General features: G+C 50.8%; 2 protein-coding genes across 2 annotated transcripts; one reads left to right on the forward strand and one right to left on the reverse strand.

The window, feature by feature from the left end:
• Window positions 1–265: 265 nt before the first annotated feature.
• FAM98C (family with sequence similarity 98 member C) lies at window positions 266–4,967 on the forward strand. Its single transcript, XM_054588902.1, has 8 exons — window positions 266–331; window positions 440–588; window positions 667–801; window positions 1,256–1,467; window positions 1,706–1,783; window positions 1,877–1,993; window positions 2,344–2,511; window positions 4,603–4,967. The coding sequence occupies exons 1-8, from the start codon at window positions 267–269 to the stop codon at window positions 4,744–4,746; spliced, it is 1,068 nt and encodes a 355-aa protein (XP_054444877.1). The 5' UTR covers window position 266; the 3' UTR covers window positions 4,747–4,967.
• A 1,038-nt stretch (window positions 4,968–6,005) lies between these two features.
• Window positions 6,006–18,668, reverse strand: RASGRP4 (RAS guanyl releasing protein 4). The gene is made up of 17 exons (XM_054588904.1): window positions 18,535–18,668; window positions 16,126–16,310; window positions 15,592–15,722; window positions 15,427–15,488; window positions 14,701–14,832; window positions 14,442–14,553; window positions 13,139–13,312; window positions 11,615–11,731; window positions 10,575–10,850; window positions 8,921–9,001; window positions 8,737–8,841; window positions 8,484–8,602; window positions 8,228–8,372; window positions 7,352–7,388; window positions 7,117–7,248; window positions 6,882–6,994; window positions 6,006–6,204 (listed from the first exon to the last, which is right to left on the reverse strand). Exons 1-17 carry the CDS (start codon window positions 18,555–18,557, stop codon window positions 6,148–6,150), a joined length of 2,001 nt encoding a protein of 666 aa, XP_054444879.1. The 5' UTR covers window positions 18,558–18,668; the 3' UTR covers window positions 6,006–6,147.
• Window positions 18,669–19,077: the final 409 nt, after the last annotated feature.

Here is a 19,077-nt window from a genome sequence, read left to right on the forward strand (position 1 = left end):
CCTGAATTCACGCTGTGGATTTTCGGCGTCAGGAGGTTTCTGGGGCTCTGACTGGCTATCCGAAGAGGCGGTGCTCTAAATTTCGGCGTGGGCGGACCTGGGGGCGGGTTCTGCCTCTTCCTGCAACAATGAGAATGTCTAAGGCCCTTGGCGAGAGCAGGATATTGGTCGGTTACGCTGCAGTAGACGAGTCGCCCGCCGATCCCTGGGTGGGGCCTCCCGCCGACCGGTAGGGGGCGCGCGCCTGGCCAAGAGACACCGTTTCCATGGAGGGGGCAAGGGCCTATTCACAGGAGGGGGCCGCTGTGGCCCGGGACCTGCTGGCCCTGGGGTAAGGAGCGCGCAGGGTCACTGGGGGCAGTGCTGGAAGGAACAGGTTTGCTCTCAGAAATTCTTATTACTTCTCCCGCCCCCTGTCCTTGCCTTGGCGCCACCACAGGTATAAGGACTCTTTGGGGGCGGTGGCGCGGGGCCCATCGTGCCCAGACTTCAGGGCGCTGTGCGTGCGGCTGGCTGAGGAGCTGGCGACTCTGGGTGCCTTGGAGCTGGAGCGAGGGGAGGGCGCGGAGGCGTTGAGCGCCGGCGAAGGTATGTATGGAGCGGCAGGTCCACCGGTGAGGAGCCCGGGTGTCCCCACCGAGCCCTTAAGCCTCCCGCCTCCCGCAGGCCACAGCGCTGAGGAGGAATTTCTGCGACAGTTGGCCGGCCTGCTACAGCAGCTGCACTGCCCGGACCGCGCACTCTGCGGTAAACACTGTGCGACCTCGCTGCGGGAGCCGGGAGCGTGCCTGCGCCTGCTGCGTGAGCAGGGGATTGCCCGGGATGCGGAAGTGGGCGAGGCTTCAGCCTCTAGATCGGGCGGGCTAAGCACTTTGAGGTGGAGCCAGGACTTTTCCCGAAGGGGCGTGGTCAAAATGTAGAGGCCTGCGAGGGGGCCGTGGTGGGTGGGGTCAGGACCTTGGGACGGATTTAGGGCTCTGAGCTGGGCAGGATTAGAATTTTGATGGGAGGGTCTTGAAGCTCAAGTGGGCTGGGTTAGGTGGAGCGTAGAAAGTGGTCCTTAGATGGGGGGAGGTTCGAATTCGAGGAGCGGACTGGGTCTCGAAGTGGGTGGAGATTATTCTGGACCCAGATGTAGGGTTCTAGGTGGGCGGAACTAGAAAGCGGGAGTTTTAGAAGCTGCTGGAGCTTTTTGACCCAGGTGGGTGGGCTGGTAGCGCTCCTAGATTTCACCTCTCCCTTTCTCCACTTTCAGGCTTTCTCTGCACAGAGCTCCAAGCTGCCCGCCTCCTCCGCTTGCATCCCCGGACAGATCCCAGCCCAGCGGAGCCCCCACCCGGTGGGGAAGGGGCAGCGGAGGGGGCTGGCATGGTTCAGGAGCTGGTCCTTATTCTCCAAGCCCTGGGACTGCCCAGGCCCACGCTGGGGACTCTCGCCAGCGGGCTGCTGCGGGAGTTGCATACCAAGGTAGAGAGCGAGAGCCCTCTCCGCACCTGGTTCACCCCACCTTCCTTGCAGGGGGAGAGCCCTTTCTCTAAAAGAAGCTCTGGGAGGAGTATGCCCTAGCCACTGCTGTTTTCTAGAGCTGTGACTGCCATTCTTGATTCCGTGGCCTAGGTCCTCAGTCTTGTGGAGAACTGGGGTCCCCGGAGAGTTCTTCCAGTTTCTTGCAGTCCAGTCTGCCTCAGACTCCTTCTCTCATCAGGTCTCAGAGCTGCTGCCTTTCCTGCCCCTAGGGGCCCTGCAGCCCCTTCTCAGCTCCCCGCTGGACGCACCCAGATGGGTAAGACTGTGTATGGCTGTATGCGAATAATGTCCTCATTCAGAGATGGGAAGGAGAGGGAGTCCCTGGCATGACCAAGACCTTTTTCTCCAGGAAGCCTTGGAATCTCTGTGTCAAGCCCTGCGAGGTCAGTACTGCTGCCGACGCTGCCTCCTCCTTAAGCGCCTGGACCTCACAACATCTGCATTCTATTGGAGTGATCGGGCAAAGGTGTGGGCATAGGACCCTGGCAGAGCAGGGGCGCCCAATGGTGGGAGCTACCCCTGCCGGGAGGAGGAGTTAGGTCCAGGAATATTATCCTCTTGCAGGTTCTGAGGCCCAGGACATAGTAGAATCTTGTGAAGTTGAGGCTCTAGAATCTCAGGGCTTCCAGGGCATTCTAGATTCCAGGGGCCTAGGCATTCTAGAATCCCCAGCTCTGAGTTGGGAGTGTCATCAGAGCTACACCCCTTATTTAGAGGACCTGAGTGAGGAAGAAATTCTTCCAAAATGAGAGATCCCACCTTGACTGGCTGGCTCTTAGGCACCTTCTCCATGTCCTCTCAAACCCCACCCCCCAGGCCCAAGGGGAGGCCATGAAGGCAGTGCTGATCCCAATTCGAGAGGCTCTGACCCCAGAAACGGATGTCTCCGTTGCACACATCCTGGCTGCCCGAGCTGACATGTCTCGTCTTGTCCCAGCCACAAGCAAGTCTGCCCGCCGAGGAACCTCCTGTGCCATCAACAAGGTGGGCACCTAGGGGTGGGGAAGGGCCCCAGCATTTTTGGCCTTCAAACTGGCTTTTCATTCTCTACCTTGGCTCAGCCTCATCCTCTCCTGCTTGTGTTCCCGCCTCTGGATTTATAACCTCTAATCTATCCTCTGTACATGGAAGTTAGAAGGATATTTCTAACTCAGAAATCTGGACATACCCTGCCTCCAGCTCAAAACCCTCCTATGGCTTCCTAGTGCCTCTTCAAAACAAAGTCTAACTAATCCTGCCACCCACCTTTCCAGCTTTGGCTTAAACTCCTCCCCCTGTCTATGTTGTTAATTTCTAGCCATTTTTAAAGCAGAAATACTCTCTTTAAATGATTATGTATTTGGCCTCATACCTTGCTGTTTAAATAGTCTTATGTGAAAAAATATTAGGGAGTAAAGTCTAGCACAGCAAAGAGTGAAGTAAAATTAAAGAAAAAATGTATTTGCTTTAAGGAAATATGGTCAGTAAATAATATTATAGGTGATGCACAGGTGATGGATATTTAGGGAAAAAACACTGAATTTCTGGAAATGTTATACAAAGCCCAACTATGAAATAGACGTAAGATAAGATGTCCTTCCTTGTTACTATTGGTGGGGACTTGGACCTTTGCCATCACTCTCACTTTTACTTCCCTTTTACAAAGGCCCCTGGAACCCAGTTTGAAAGCTCCAGTCCTGTATTTTCCACCAATCCAGGCCCCCAGAGCCTCCTACCCATTGTACCCAAATAGTTAACATCTGCCCTTCCTTTTTTAAAAATTACATTTTATTGATTATGCTATTACAGTTGTCCCAATTTTTCCCACTTTGCCCCCCTCCATCCAGCACCTCCCACTCCGTCAGGCAATCCCCTCACTGTTGTTTATGTCCGTGGGTCATGTATAGAAGTTCTTTGGTTACTCCATTTCCCATACTGTACTTTACAGCACCATGGCTATTCTTTAACTACCTATTTGTACTTCTTAATCCTGCCACTTCTTCACCCATTCCCCCATACCCTATCCCATCTCATCTGGCAACCATCAAAATGCTCTGTATCCATGATTCTGTCTCTGTTCTTTTTGTTTGCTTAGTTTGTTTTTACATTCAATTGTTGATAGATTTGTATTTACTGCCATTTTATTGTTTATAGTTTTGATTTTCTTTTTCTTAAATAAGTCCCTTTAACATTTCATGTAATAATGGTGATGAGGAACTCCTTTAGTTTTTTCTTGTCCGGGTACCTCTTTATCTGTCTTTTGATTCTAAATGATACCTTGGCTGGAGAGAGCAACCTTGGCTGTAGGTCCCTGCTTTTCATAACTTTGAATATTTCTTGCCAATCCCTCCTAGCCTTCAAAGTTTCTTTTGAGAAGTCAGCTGACAGTCTTATGGGAACTCCCCTGTAGATAACTAACTTCTTTTCTCTTGCTGCTTTTAAGATTCTCTCTTTATCTTTAACCTTTGGCATTTTAATTATGATGTGTCCTGGAGTGGGCCTCTTTGCATCCATCTTGTTTTGGACTCTCAGTGCTTCCTGGAATTGCTTGTCTTTTTCCTTCATCAAATTAGGGAAGTTGTCTTTCATTATTTTTTCAAATAGTTTAATTCTGCAGTTGTCAGACTTCCATTCAATTCGATTTCTGACAGCTCTGAGTTACAGTTCTATATTTTAGTTGTGATTTTGATGTGGTTGTGCAAAGAGGCAAGCCATGTCTGCCTACACTGCCATCTTGACCAGAAGCCTGCCCTTCCTTTTTTAACCTCATGCTCTTCCCTTCGCCCTCTGGGCCTTCTTCCCTAGCCTTCTCTCTCATCTCTGGAACCACAGAGTTTGGAACTCTTCCCAACCTATCCCCTCCCACTCCTGACCCACGCTGACCGTCAGTGTAGCGTATTGGTCAGAAGCTTCTGCTTTAGAGGCAGACAGACTTGAGTTTGAGTCCTGCCACCTTGGGCAAGCAACTTAACCTCACTGAGCCTCAGTTTCTTCATCTGTAAAATGGAGATTTAAGGAGTTGGTAAGATAATGTCTAAGTTTAAATGTGTCCAAGATACTTTTCTTCTCTGAAACTCAAATCTAATTAACTTTCAGGTGCTTATGGGCAACATGCCAGACCGAGGGGGCCGCCCAAATGAGTTGGAGGCTCCCATGCCCAGCTGGCAGAGCAGAAGAGAGGATGGAGGCAGTCGGAAGTCAGGCCGCCAGGGCTGGGGCCGCAAGAAGAAGAAGAAATAAAGGACTGGTAGCTGGGGCAGGTGTCCTCTATGCATTGCTGACACCATTGATAATTTCTGGGGAGTCAATTTGATGGTTTTTCTTGGGACCTGATAATGAGGCCCCACAAACCATGTTCCTGGGGCCCCAAATGTCCTCCCCCCATCTACTATTTAACACCAAGGACCGTGTTCTCTTGAAAATAAATTTAATTTATAACAGCTATAGGACCGGTCTTTGTGGGGGTCAGATTAAGGGGTTCATGAATTTGAAGAGTAGTAGAGGGGTCTGTCCTTTGGGTCTAAACAGGCCCCTGGTGCTCTGACCCACAAAGTCCTTTGCTCTTCAGCAGCACATCTTTCCCTTCCTGTGGGCACGGGGAAGGAGACATGCAGGGATTGAACAAACATTTATCAGGCACCCACCATGTGCGAGCCCTCTTCTAGGCCCCGAGGGTAAAGCAGTGAAAGGTGCAAATAAGGAAAACCCCATTTTCCTGGACTGACATATCTGGTAAGGAGGGGCAGATACTCAACAAGAGAAAAAGGCAAAATGAATAGTTTGCCAGATGAGAAAACGACTTTGAAGGAAAATAAAGCAGAAAGATAGGATCAGTACAGTGGGGAGATTGCACCTTGGAGTGTGGTGACAGGTGGCCTCACTGAGAGAGTCATATGGGCCTCTGAGGAAGAACATTCCAGGCAGAGAGTACAACCGGTACAAAGGGCCTGAGGTACGAGTATTTTTGGCATGTTCACAGGCCAACATAGCTGAAGCAGGATGAGTGAGGGGGCAAGTGGCGGGAAGTAATAGGGGCATACTGTGTGGAATGGACCATAGTGAGGACTCTGGGTTCTACCCTGAATGAAATGGTGCCGCATTATCTGACTCAGGTGTTCACAGGCTTCCCTTTCCACCCCATTTCTCGCCTTCCCTAGCCTTCTCTCTCATCTCTGGAACCACAGAGTTTGGAACTCTTCCCAACCTATCCCCTCCCACTCCTGACCCACGCTGACCATCAGTGTAGCGTATTGGTCAGAAGCTTCTGCTTTAGAGGCAGACAGACTTGAGTTTGAGTCCTGCCACCTTGGGCAAGCAACTTAACCTCACTGAGCCTCAGTTTCTTCATCTGTAAAATGGAGATTTAAGGAGTTGGTGAGATAATGTCTAAGTTTAAATGTATCCAACATGGAGCTGCACACTACGTGTGGGAAAAGGTAGTGTATGATTATTAGCTACTGTGATGCAAAAGAAGATAATTTTCATAACTTTCTTTTGGGGTTAAGAGATAATGGATGCTTCAACGAAGGCAGTGTGGATGCAAAGGAGGTGATCCCTTTGGGAGTTCTGCTGGAGGCCGAATGACATGACTTGGGGACTGGCTCTGTGGAGAGGGAATGAGAGAAGAGACCAAGGCAATGTCTAGGAATTCGGCTTGGAGGACTGGATGGGTGGTGAGGCCGTCGTTGGGAAGGGGATCTGGAAGGAGGAAGACATTGATGGTTGGAAGATATGGGGGGTTGGAGTGTCCACGAGACATTTCACTGCCAGGAGCAGTACCTCATCAGACCTAAGTGGATGAATGAATGTCTCCTGGGGACTTTTTTTTTTTTTTTTTTAACCCAGTCTGATCTCTCTGCCTTTGAAAAGTGGAATTAGCCCTTGCTGGTGCAGATCAGTGGATTGAGTGCCAGCCTGTGAATCAAAGGGTCGCCAGTTCGATTCTCAGGGCACATGCCTCGGTTGTGGGCCAGGTCCCCAGTAGGGGATGCGTGAGAAGCAACCACACATTGATGTTTCTCTCCCCCTCTGTCTAAAAATAAGTTTAAAAAAAAAAAGTGGAGTCTATTCCACTGACATTTATTGTAGCTCCTGATATATTTGACCTTATTCTTGCCATCTTATTGTTTTCTTTCTTTCTCCCTAACATCCTTTTTCTGTTCTACTAGAGACTACCCCTTCTCTCCCGCAACATACTGTACTTTCTACTTTTCTAACATTAAAAATTAACCAGGATCTATACTCTCCTACCCAAGTAATTAAGGACTTTTACACATTTTTACTTTGCTATGCTCCCCCAAATCTGTTTGGGTTCCCCAGGCAAGTGGGTTGGCCTCCCTGTATCCAGATGGGGGAAGGGGGCAGTTCTTCCTCACCGACTCAGGTTCCCAGGAAGGGAGTAGGGGCTCTGTCTGGGTCCAAGCATGGTGAAGGTGGCATCCTGTCTCAGGTTCCAGGGAGAGTGTGTAGGAAGGACTGTCCTCAGAGCCTGTTTGTGGGGTATGGGTGGGAGGAATGTGGATATCGTGGGAAGGACTTCACGACCTTGGGATTAACTCCTATTCCCCCAAGCCCTCTTCCCAGGACTGCTACACCCACCCTGGGTCTTACCACAGCTGGCATGAGGGATTGGTGTGGGTGGGACGGGAGCTCCTGGGGGGCTCATATTGCACTTGGCGCCTGGTCTCTTACACTCTTCCTTCACTCGGTCTCTGCAGTGTTTGTGGCAACACAGCCCACAGTCTGGTGAAAAGCAGCAGTTAATGGCCAAAGGCCCAGCCTATGTCCCCAATCTCCCAATCCACAAGGCCTGAGTTCCGTCCCCTGTCACTGGTCCCCCACTCACCCCGACAGCGGTAGCCTTGCTTGGTGACACCCCAGAGCTGGGAAGAGAAAGCAGAATAGGTAACCTAGGCTAGCAGAGGGAGGACTGTGGATGGGGCAGGGGCTGTTTGGAAGTGTGGAAACCATCCAACGTTTTGGAAATTCTTAAGGTTAGAGGCTTATGTGAGATTTGAGGATTAAAGGAATTTGGGGGTGCTCTCAAGTTTGGAGAGTCATCTAGGCTATTAGAATCGGGTCAAATTTGGAAATATATGGGCAGGGATTGTGTCTGTTGCATTTCCTGCTATGCCTCCTGCATCCCCATCACACACACACACACACACACACACACACACACACACACACACACCACCCCCCGCCAAGCCTAAAACTGTGCTGGCACATAGGAGGGGCTCAATAAATATTTAATGAATGAAAAGCAAATTTGGGAAGTACAAGGACTGTAAATTAGCCTCGGTTTGAAGATTGAGAGGTTTGTCCATTATCCATAATTTGAGAGTACATTTGAAAATTATCTAGAGTCTAAAGACTTGGAGATTGATTGTTTGGAGATAATCTACCTGGGCTTGTATATTAAATAGGATTTTAGGTATTATCCATGCCTTGGCAATTATCTAGCATGGAAGTCATCTGGGATTTGGGTGTTAGTTACACTATCTGACTTAGAATTATCCAGATGTAGCGAATATCCAAATGTTTAGGGTGCATTATGAAATACAGGGATTATCTGAGGCTGAAGGATTTTCTGGAATTTGGGGATTCTTTGGGACTTGGGGACTGACTGTTCCAGGAAAGGGTTGGCTTCTGAGCCCAAACTGTGAGGAGCTAGGACACTTAGTACAGGGGACCCAAGGGTGATAGTGGGCCAAGTGCTCACAAAACCACTGCAGCTGTCACAGAAGGTGGGCTTGCGGAAGGTGACCTCATGGAAGGTGTGCAAGAAGGCCAGGCCCAGCTTGGAGCAGATGGCGCTAGCCCGGAGCAGGTACTCTGTCAACTCCTCTCGACTGAAGGATCCACTCCTGGGGACAGAAACCTTGCTTCATCATGACTGGCCCCTTTCTCCCAGACCCCGGTGTCCTGGCAACCCTGGTATCCTTGTCTTTGGGGGACCCAAAAGTCAAAGCACTTACTCCTGGCGAGGGGGTGGGTGAAGCCCATGGCAGGCGAAGGGGAAATTGCCTGAGAGTCGCTCAAAGTCCTCCAGAGAGATGGTTCCTCGGCCTTCAGGGTCATAGTTCTTGAACACGGACTTCAGAAGAGCATGGGAAGTGGGGAGTAAGCCCAAGTCATGCTCCCCTCAGACCTAGAGCCTCTCCTCAAGGTCAGAGCCGTACAGATAGCCTCCTTCCTGGGCCCCAGCAGCCAGACCGGTTTCCCCCTTACCTCCACCAGCTGCTCCACATGCCGACCCAGGGTTGCTCTGTCGGGCTTGGGCGTCACGCCTGGGGCCCACTCCACCACCAGGGGTGCTTTGAAGGGGGAGAGTGGCTGGGGCAGGGACAGCGGGGCACAGTTAGTCAGTGTATAAACTTGGGCTGGAGGTCAGAGATCAGGGGTCGGGACTCACCAGACTCTTGGGACAGCGAGGCTCCCGGGCATAAGAAAGCTCATAGATTTCGTCCTCTGTGTAGAAGAGGTCCAAGGAAAGCTGGGGGTGGGCACAGTGTTACAGACCCTCTGTGTCCATCCTCCTACCTACAGCCCATGACCTGCCTGGGCCCCCATACTCTCCCTATTCCCAAAATCCCCCTCTTCTCTGGGGACCCCTAGGGTCTTCTCTCCCACTGAGGAGACCCATTCACTCTTTACAGCACCTGTCCCCTGGTCCAGATACGCCATTTTCTCGCTGAGGCTTTTTTTGATCCTATTTAAAATCACAAACCCCTGCCCCTTTCCATGCCTTTTTCTGCCTTAATTTTCTCTATTGCACTTATCATCTAAAGGGCCATATGATTTACTTATTTGCTTTGTTTTATGGGTTGTCTCCCCCACTAGGATTGTCAGCCCCACAAGAACAGCAACCTTTTTTTCTGACTTGCTCACTGCTGTGAGCCTAAGTGCCTAAAGTAGTGCCAGACTCACAGTGGGTGCTCAGTAAATAATTGGGCTGATGGCTTTTTAGAGTCAGCAAAGCATTGGGCCTTCAGTGTCACACATCTTAGGGCGAGTCTAGCTTCACAGGGAGGCCCCACACAGGAAGGCCCTCACTTTGTTTAATACTCTGCCATCACTGTCTTAAAATTCTTTAGAATTTGGATCGAGGAGCCCCATACTTGTGCCCTGCAAATTATGCAACTGGTCCTCCTTAGAATATTAGAATATATACAGAGGGGGGCAAAAGTGGGTTTACAGCTGTAATACAAATAATACAATAACTAATAATACTACAAGAATAAACTTTGTGTTTTGCATATTCACAACTGTAAACCTACTTTTGCCCACCACTCTACATATGTATTTTCCAGAATCCCACACTTCCAGTCTTAAAACACAGTGTAATGATTCACTTATGTTACACATAGGTTCTGAAGCTGGCCTGCCCAGCTTCAGATCCAGGATTTACTGCTGTGGGGCAGTGGGCAAGTGACCTCACCTCCATGGTCCTTGGTTTCCCAGTCTGTAGAATAGGCATGGTAAGAGTCCCCACTTTGGAGTTATGCAGATGGAATGAAGTGTTCTCTACAGAGTGTTTTGCATGGTGCCTGGCTCAGAGTAACTGATCAATGCTTATTACCAGCTTTATGCTTAGATTCCTGGATATGTTAAAGCTTGGGATTTTGGACTAGTGACATGAGAAACTGAGAACCTTGGAGTTCAGAAGTGGGAAAGCCCAAAGCAACTCTGGAGATCAATGTATACTTGAGTTGCTGGGAGAATGGGAGGAAAAAATGTATAATTTACATAGAGCTCACTGTGTTCCAGATACTAATTTAAGCACTTTATGTGAATTATATTATCAATTGATTCTTCTCAACCACTCTCTGAAGTAGGTCCTATTATTATTCCCATTTTGCAGATAAAGAAACTGAAGTCAAAGGGTTAAGTAGCTTGCCCAAGGCCACACACCTAGAACAAATAAACCCTAGAAACTCTGGTTTCAAAGCCCACACATCCCAGCAGTTAGTCTCTCCTGGTCCTGCAACCTGTCAACCACCCAGAACCCTAAATCTCAGTACTCCAGGCTCAGCCTCAGGTAGCCCAGCCTGAGCAGGGCAGCTCACCGTGAGCAGATGCAGCAGGTCCTCATTGGCACTGCAGGGGGGGTGCTGCTTCTGGAGGGCGGCCAACTCCTGCAGCCGCAGGTAGAGGCTGTTGAGCTTGGGAAGGTGCAAGCGGCCATCAGGCAACCTGTCTGGCTGTGCCTCATACAGTGACACAAGGTCCTTGAGGTGCACACCCAGCACAGGCAGCCGGAAGCCTGTGCAGCTAGCCCAGGTTCGGCGATAGCAGGAGTAGTTGTTGTGGGCAGCAAGCAGCTCAGTCAGCTCCAGCAGAGCCTGTGTGGAAGGCCACATTGTGTGGGAGGGGCAGTGGCATGTTATTGGGAAAGCAGGTTCTGCTCTCTTAGCCCCTCTCAAGGAGTGTATCCTAGCAGCCTCCTGTGTGGGCTCCTGACCCCCAGAGGCTCAATGCTATTCTGGACACCACCCTGAGCCCCTCCATGTCCCACATTGCCATCAGCATCTTTCAAAACTGCCCTTCCTCTTGGGTCCCCATCTCTCATTCCCTAGGCAAGAGTGATTTTTCCAAAACCCAAATCCAATCATGGATGCTGCCATCATTCTCAAAGATTCCCTAGCTCCCCAGTGCCCTCTGAATAAAGCCAGCCACCTTAGTCCAGCTTGCAAGGCTCACCTGGATCTCCCCCTGGGCATCTCTTGCCATGTCCTGACCTCAGCCACACATCAGGCTCATGAATGACTCACTCTTCCCAGACAGTCCCAGGACATCCCATCCCATACTCCTCCCATGGGAGGCTCAAATGTTGACACTCCTGGGGGCATCACTGTACTCCCCATCTAGACTGAAGTTCTCCACTAGCATCTCTTTCATCTGTCTATCCAGTCCTGCTGGACACACAGAGAGTAAGAGGTGTTGGCATGATGGATTGATGGGTGAAGAGGACAGAGCCTGGGGTCTGTTGGATTTGGACAAGTAAGGTCCCAAGGTAGCTCCAGGGCCCAGGGCAGGGATGGAGGGGCTTGGGAAAAAGTGGAGGTTCAGGACCACTGGAACTTTGGGGAGAGTAGTGGGACCTCACCTTGGTGCTGTCAGGGCTCAGATGAGCGTGGGAGTCCTTGAGCCTGGAGATGGCACTATGACACAGGCCCCCAGTGACTGCCATCAGTGTGTTGAAATTCTGCAGGTGGTGGAGCCTCTAGGAAGGGAGGGCAATGCAGAGGTGATGAGTGTCACATGGAGCACAGCCAAGTTGGAGGTTCAGATGACAACATCTCAGTTGAGAGTATCCCAGTTGAGGTTGGGGTCTCAGGCATGTGTGGTGCCGGCCAGTGTGGACATCAGATAGGTGAGATGTGTCAGGCAGGAGTGGGTCACAGCAGGTATGCAGGCATTACACGAAGGTTTGGAAGGTGATAGACTAATGTGAGGTTAGAAAAAAGTGGAGGGAGTCACGCAGTATGGAGCATTGGACTAGATAGATGGGTGTCAGGTGTGGGGGATTCAGACAGATGTCAGGCTGTCAGGCACCTGGAGGTCCAACTGCTCTGAGAGTCAGACAGATGAGGCGAGACAAGAAGTCAGGAGTTAGAAACCAGGCAGAGGTGAAAGGGGCCAGAGTGATATGGAGGGGTCAGATAGTCATGAGACGGGTGTGGGGTCAGCTGGCCATCAGGGGCAATGGCCTCTCTCTCTCCCCTTTTCCAAGTTGGAAGGGCACAGGTCGCTTCTGGGAGAAAGTGAATCGGGGAGGAGTGGCAGATGCTCAGACCCAGGAGACCCCAGGCAGGCACCAGAACTGCCGGTGTAAGGGGCCAGGCTTGGGAAGCAATAGGGTGGGAGAAGCCAGAGGAAGGGCGCGGTCTGCAAGGAAGTATGCAGAGGGGCGTGGCCACGCTGGGGGAAGGAGGGCTTCCCTTTTCTCCAGAGGGACAGAATGTATCTGCTGGCTCTTGGGGCTTGATGCACGGGGCGGGACCAGGGAGAGAGAGGACGTGAGGGGAGGGGATGCAGGCACAATCACAAAGGGGCCGCTGGGGCACAGGAACTGGGGTGGAGGATGACGCAGAGGTGCATGAAAGAGACACCTTCATTGCCCTGGAGATAAACTATTCGGGTACAGGGCTTGGAAGATGGGCCAGGAGAGATGTAGTCAACTGTCAAGTTTAGGACCAGGGGGTGGGGCCAGGGCAGGTTCCAAGTGGTGATTTAAAGGCCAAGGGAGAACGGTTGGGCCTTGGCTGTGCAGCACAGTTGGTTAGAGCTTGACCTGATACTCCAAGGTTGTGGGCTCCATCAGGCCAGGGCATGAGCAAGAATCAACCAATGAATGCATAAATAAGTGGAACAACAAATCACGTCCCTCTCCTCCCCCGCCCTCCCTTTTTCTCTCTCTAAAAATTAAAAAATAAATTAATTAAATAAAAAGAGCTGACACAATCCAGGTTAGAACCACAGGACTGACACCTGGGCGGCGGCATCAGGGTTGGGGTGCGATGTGTCCGAGCATGGCTACGGCATGGTGACATCATCACCATGAATGACAGCTGGAACTGAAGGGGTGCAAGTGCCCACAAAGCGAGCAGAGCTATGAGGAGGGCCTCACCTGTGCCACGTGGATGAACTTGTCTAGCACCTGTGCGCGCTGCGAAGGCCCTGGGCGGCTCAGCACCATGACCTGCACCCAGCGGGACACGCTGTTGCTGAGACCTACAGATCCTTCTAGAGCCGAGCAGCCCTGCACAGAGCCCTGTAAAACGTAGTCGCGCAGGTCCTGGGGCTGGGGAGTGAAATGGGCATCAGGGTAGGCTGGTGGCACTCAGGCCCTGCCCCTCACACTCCCATCCCCCTAGCAGTCATGACCTCCTATGCATCCTAGCCTGGCTGTCACATGTCCCTGACATCACTATGGCCCATTCCCATCTGAGGAGAAACGTTTAAATAAAGCCAGGCACTCTTCTGAGTCCTTTGTCATATTAACTAATTTAACCGTCACATCAACTCTATGAAGTGATTACTATATTATTCCCATTTTAGAGATGAGGCCAATGAGGTATTGAGAGGATAAGAAATTTGCTCAGGATCACATAAGCTTGAGTCAGGGTGGGAACCCAGTCTGTTGTTTTTAACTGTTTACCTATCTGCTATATAGTCAGCAAAGGGAAGGATGATGAAGAGGACATGAAATGGATTTCTATTTGTTCTGCTCAAGGGGTCAACATTCCATACCCACATGCACTGCTCTGTGCGCATGTGCATGTGTGTGTACGATCAGGAAATTTTCACATTAAGAAACCAGATCCCAACAGGGTGATCAATTTGTAAGGTATATGTCTAATCATTATGTTGTACACCTGAAACTAATATAATATTGTATGTCAACTGTAATTTAAAAATAAATTTAACTAAAGTATAAAACAAACCAAACAAAAAACCAGATTGCCAACTCTCCTTGAAATGAGGATTGCAATAATTAACACATTATTTTGAACCACATGAAATTACCATTTGGGTAGGTAAAACATGATAGCATTTACTCTGGACCAGACACTGATCCTATTTTTAGCAGTTACTATGTGCCAAGCATTGCGACAAGCAATTTTTAAATGGACGTATTAATTTAATTCTCCCAGCCAGCCAATGAAGTGTTATGACCTCCATTTCTACAAATAAGAAAACTGAGTCCCAGAGAGGGGACAAGTTCAAAGTTACACAGGTAAGAAGGGGTTGATGGATTTGAACCCAGGAGCTCTGTGCTCAGCCAGCTTAACTCATTTTCCTAGTGCCAAGTTTGAGAGTTTGAGATCCCTGCCTGATGTCCAGGCTGGGGTCCTCTCAGTCCTCCTTGACCCCAGCCAGGTACCGCCCCACCGCAAGCTCTCCCTCTCTGGAGAGAGGAGGGTCCTCACCGTGATAGCCTGAAAGGACCGGAACTCCAGGTAAGTGAGGTGCTGAGCCAGCTCCTCTGCCTCCAGATGGTCAAAAAGCAAGGACACTTTGCACTTTTTGCCTGGACCTGGGCTGCTCATGGAGGGTGGGGGGCCAGGGCCACCAGGGCTCAGGCTGGGGGCAAAGAAAAGCAGGATGTTGGAGGGGCTCAGTGTGGAGAATGTCGGGATATGGAGGGAGATGGTGGAGTGGAGAGGGAAGGGGGAGGGGCTGACTCACAGATTGGAGGAGTCTCTCAGGCTCCTCTGTGCTGAAGTGCCTTCCTGCTCCACAGTGGCCCAGAAGCGATTTATAACCTCTTCTAACTGGGGCTCCTGGTGCACTGTCTCAGGGTGCTGGGTCAGCCAGTACCTGAGGGTGGTTTAGAGATGGTGGGATGAGGTTGAGTGTGGGGAAGGTCTCTAAAAGGGGTCTCTTGGGCTGAGGAATCTCTAGGTGCTGAGCTGGGAGATCTTTAGAAGGTCAGGTTTCAGAGAGACACCAGGCTGGCACAGCCTCTGGGATTAGGATTGAGGGCCTCTTAACACAGACTGGTGGATCAATGGGAGATAGACTAGGGGGATCTCTTGGAAGTAGTATTGCTAGGTAGCAAGATAATGCGGATGGTTTCAGGGGACCTCATTTTGGGGGAACAGCTTGAGGGCGGTCTTAGAAGCTAGATGGAGTGTGTGGGAGGTGGGGTTTAGGGATCAGAACTAGAGGTGTCTGGGCACCAGGTAAGAGGGTCTATGGGATCAGGTTAGGGGTCTCTAAAAGGTGAGAGTTCTAAGGTGCAGAAGTAGGAGGGTCTTAACAAACAAACGAGGGTGTCTGAAAGTGGGATTTGGGGGAGCAGGGCTCTGTAGGTCTGTGGGAAACTGGGCTGGGGGAGTCTCTGGGAGGTGTTAGGGGGCAGCAGGATGAGGGTGTTGGGTCATGGGTATGGAGGCCTTGGCCCAGCCTTACCTGACCAGGTGACAGATCTGCAGCCGCCTCAGCTCCTGTGTGTTCCCTGTGGCCTCCTGGTACTTGAGTTCTGGTTAAGGCTCTGATATCCAGCATCACAAACCTGCCTGCTCATCTTGTCCCCATAGCTCAGACTCTCACATCTCTGCCCTCTGCCCTCTACGCACTGTTCATAGCCCTGGAAGGATATAATGTCAGCAGACGGGCAGCAAGGTGGGCAGGAGGCAGCACCCAACTGTGCATGGCTAGTACCATGTTGAGAATGTGGTCCCCATGGCGCAAGTTGCCAGCTGAGTCTAGGGGCAGAGAAGAAAAGGATTCTGTCAGAAGGGTTCCCAGGCCATGAACTGCAGTCTCTACAGCCAGTGGACTGCCTGTTTCAAACCCCAGGTCTACTCCTAACTCTCTGCATGAACTTGGGCAAAGAACCTGGCCTCCTTGTACCTCAGTTTCCTGGTCTATACTATGCCTGAACCAGCACAGTGCCTAGCAAGTCATATTGAAGATGGAAATATTATCAAACCACCTCTCTCTCACATCTCAAGAAAGAGAAATGCAGATGTCTCTCTTATCTCTGTAGTGATTGAGATTCATTCCACACACTCCATGTTATAACCCCTGAAACTGAGGCCTAGAAAGAGGTGGATGCTTGGTCCACCTTTAGGATTAGGAAGGCTGGCCAGGGAGGGAGACACTCACCGAAGGACTGAATGCATTTCTCCAGTAGTTCATCTTCACTGCAGCCACCCTCTTTCAGCATGTCCAGAGCCATGGAAGCCATGATCTTGCTGATTTCCCGGGGACTAGGGCATGTCTTATGGCGACGGGCCGGTCGGGGCCGACCTCGTCCTCCTGTTTTTCCTGGGCATTCCTGGTGAGACTTCCTGTGGGCATCCCCCCTAGGGAATCATGGGAGCCCCTTCTTTCAGACAGGCCCTTAGAATCCTTCTTGACCCCAAAGCCCCAAAGGCAAAATCCCAGGGTTACTCCTGACTTCCCATGGACTCATGGGAGAAAACCTCCAGAGTATTTCAGACCATGGGAGTCTTCTCCAAGAATTACTCCTGTCTCCTTCAGGGAATCAGGAAAATACCCTCAAGACTACCCTGAACCACCCCCCACCCACCGCCCCGAGAATCATGGGAGATGACCCTCCAGTGAATTAAAATACCCTCCAGGTGTTGCCCCCAAATTCCCTTTGACTGTTCAATCCCAAGGCATCATGGGAGACATTTCATGTTGGCAGAACCCTAAGATTACTCCTGATATTAAAGGAAATCATGGGCAAAGACCACCGGGATCCTGTCCTACCCAGGGGAATCATAGTAGATTGTGCCTTCAGGGAGACTCCTCAGAATTCCCCCTTTGTTCTCCAACACTAGGCCTTCTTTCCCCAGCCCTCCTGAGAGCAGCGGACCCCTGAGATTCCATCCCCTACCTTGACCCCTCCATCAAACCAGCCCTTCTGTAGGACTCGAGTCTTAGCTACCCCCTTAAGTCCCTAGATTTGGAGTCTAGAGAGAAAATATTGGAGCTCTCAGAACTGGGTGGGGTCCTAGGGGCTGAGACAGTTTCAGTTTAAAAATAACCTTCACTCTGCCTTGTGCCTCCCCAAGGCTTGAGGGTGGAGGCTGGTGTTCCTGTTGGGGAAAGACTATAATGGAGAGACAGGGATGATGGAGGGAGGAGGGAACAGAATCCAGGCAAAACAGCCTTGGCTTCCACAAGATAAACAAAACAAGGTTAGAGAAATGTATGCTGGCTGTGTGGCTATGCTAGTTACTTAATTTCTCTGGCCCTCAGTTTCCTCATATGAAAAATGAGGGTCCTCATTTGACCTTCCCCAGGAATCTGCTATGAATATTCAATGCCTTGTTCTTCAAAAGTGCTAGGTAAGGGACATAGTCTGCTCAGGTTATTAAGTGGCCAGAGGTGGGGAAGTTGAACTTAAGATGCAGAGAGAGAAAGTGATGGAGCTGGCTAAAGCTAGGCCTGGGGCATGGAACCAGAAATTGGGAGATCCTTAGAACAATGGCCTGCCATGTTCCTGGCTCACCCAAGGTATTGAATGTTGTTGAGTAACAGCTGGCATTTATTGAGTACCAAATATGTCCTCAGCAGAGGGGTGAACACCTACCTAGATCAGTGGCTCTCAAAGCAAGGTCTCCAACTTACACAAATATCAGCACCTGGGAACTTCATATAAATACAAGTTCTCAGGCCCCACCCCAGGCTTAAAGAATCAGAAAAGTTGGAGATAAGCCCAGCAAACTGTGTTTTATAAGCCCTCAAGCTTGAGAACTACAGGTCTAGAGTCTCACTGAGCAATTAAGTGACCCTTCTAGGATGGACTATGATTATTTTATTGACAAGAAAAAAATGAGGCACAGGGCAGTTAAGTGACTTGCCTAAGGTCACACAGCCAGAAAATGAGGCAACTGGGTCTCAACCACTAAACTGTTGGATGTTATGGGGAGGGGACCCCTTTGTCCATCAGAGACACGCTGAAGGAGGCTGGAGCTGCCCAGGTTAGGAAGCCAACAATCATCATCCTATGAGGACGGGAGGGCTGGCTTGCCCAGATGATAGAAGCCTATTCCAGAACTTGCTGCTATAGTCAGCTGCTAGGCCCTTACCTGCAGACTGCCTGCCCCCTGTGGTATCTGAAGCAGCCAGGGGTGGTCCAGGAGACAGGGGAGCCGCTTTGCCCTGCCTCACACTCCCATCCCTGGGGGCAGGGCTCTGCAGGAGCCTGGAGCTTCCAGTTCAGGGGACAGCAAGTGACTGTGAGGGGGAACCAGGAAGACCGCAGGGAGGACAGAGTGCCCAGCTTAGGGAGTTAGGATGAAGGCGGGGGTGGGGAGAAGAGGATCTGGAGCAGTTCCAGCTCCAGAGAGAGCATAACTAGACTCTTATACGAAGAGCCCCCAGCCCTGGCTAGCTCTGGACTCCCTGAAGCATCTTTCCACCTGCTCCTGCCCACTGCTCCTGCCCCTGCTCCCGGAGGGACCTCACACCCTACCAACTGGTTAGTGCCTTCCAGCCTTCCCACACAGTGGGCGGCCCAGGGCCTTTGAGTGCACCCCGTCTCCTGGAGGGTCCTCTCACCTCTTGCAGTCTTTCCTGTTCATGCTTCCTGGGGGTGGGGTGGAACGTGGAGGGGGTCTTGCAAGAGTCTGGCTCAGCTCCTCCCCCTCACCAAGGCTCCAGCTTCTTAGCCCCTTGGGAGCTGAGGCCTCCTCAGTGCTTGGGAAGGAAAGAGGAACTGCCCCTCCCCACCCAGCCCCAGGCCAGGGGGAAGGAAGAAGCTGGGGAGAGACCAAAGTTTCCCCCTCCCCCAACATGGGGATCCCTTCAGGCTGAGGTTTCCGGAGCTGCTGGCCCCCACCCCCAGTCACCCAGCGGGCTCTCTCTCTATCTCCCCCATCTTTCTGTCTCTAGACCCGTGATTCTCTGTTCTGTCATTTTCATACTTCAATAAAAGCAGTTTTTAAAAAAAAAAAAAAAGCCTAACATGACACATTTATGTAAAAACACATTCAAAAGAAAAGTCTGTATTTCTGTAAGGACAATGCACAAAGGTTTGAATGGAAAGTTACAGACATAATATTTTGTATTTTTCTTACGTTTCTCTTATTCCTAGTTTATTAA

This window comes from Pteronotus mesoamericanus, unplaced genomic scaffold, assembly GCF_021234165.1.
Source record: "Pteronotus mesoamericanus isolate MK-2021 breed Mesoamerican mustached bat unplaced genomic scaffold, CSHL_Meso_final scaffold_165, whole genome shotgun sequence".
Taxonomy (NCBI): Eukaryota; Metazoa; Chordata; class Mammalia; order Chiroptera; family Mormoopidae; genus Pteronotus; species Pteronotus mesoamericanus.

What these genes read in the sequence shown, in the direction of transcription:
- RASGRP4 (XM_054588904.1), bottom strand. Translation starts at nt 18,557, where the DNA reads ATGAACAGGAAAGACTGCAAGAG. An exon ending in GGTCCTTTCAGGCTATCACG is followed by an intron (nt 13,313 to 14,441) that starts GTGAGGACCCTC and finishes TTCACTCCCCAG; the next exon opens with CCCCAGGACCTGCGCGACTA. An exon ending in CTTCCTGGGAACCTGAGTCG is followed by an intron (nt 6,205 to 6,881) that starts GTGAGGAAGAAC and finishes TCCTCCTTCCAG; the next exon opens with ATCCCCTTCCCAACGACGGC.
- FAM98C (XM_054588902.1), top strand. Translation starts at nt 267, where the DNA reads ATGGAGGGGGCAAGGGCCTATTCACAGGAGGGGGCCGCTGTGGCCCGG. An exon ending in CGGGACCTGCTGGCCCTGGG is followed by an intron (nt 332 to 439) that starts GTAAGGAGCGCG and finishes GCGCCACCACAG; the next exon opens with GTATAAGGACTCTTTGGGGG. An exon ending in GGCGTTGAGCGCCGGCGAAG is followed by an intron (nt 589 to 666) that starts GTATGTATGGAG and finishes CGCCTCCCGCAG; the next exon opens with GCCACAGCGCTGAGGAGGAA.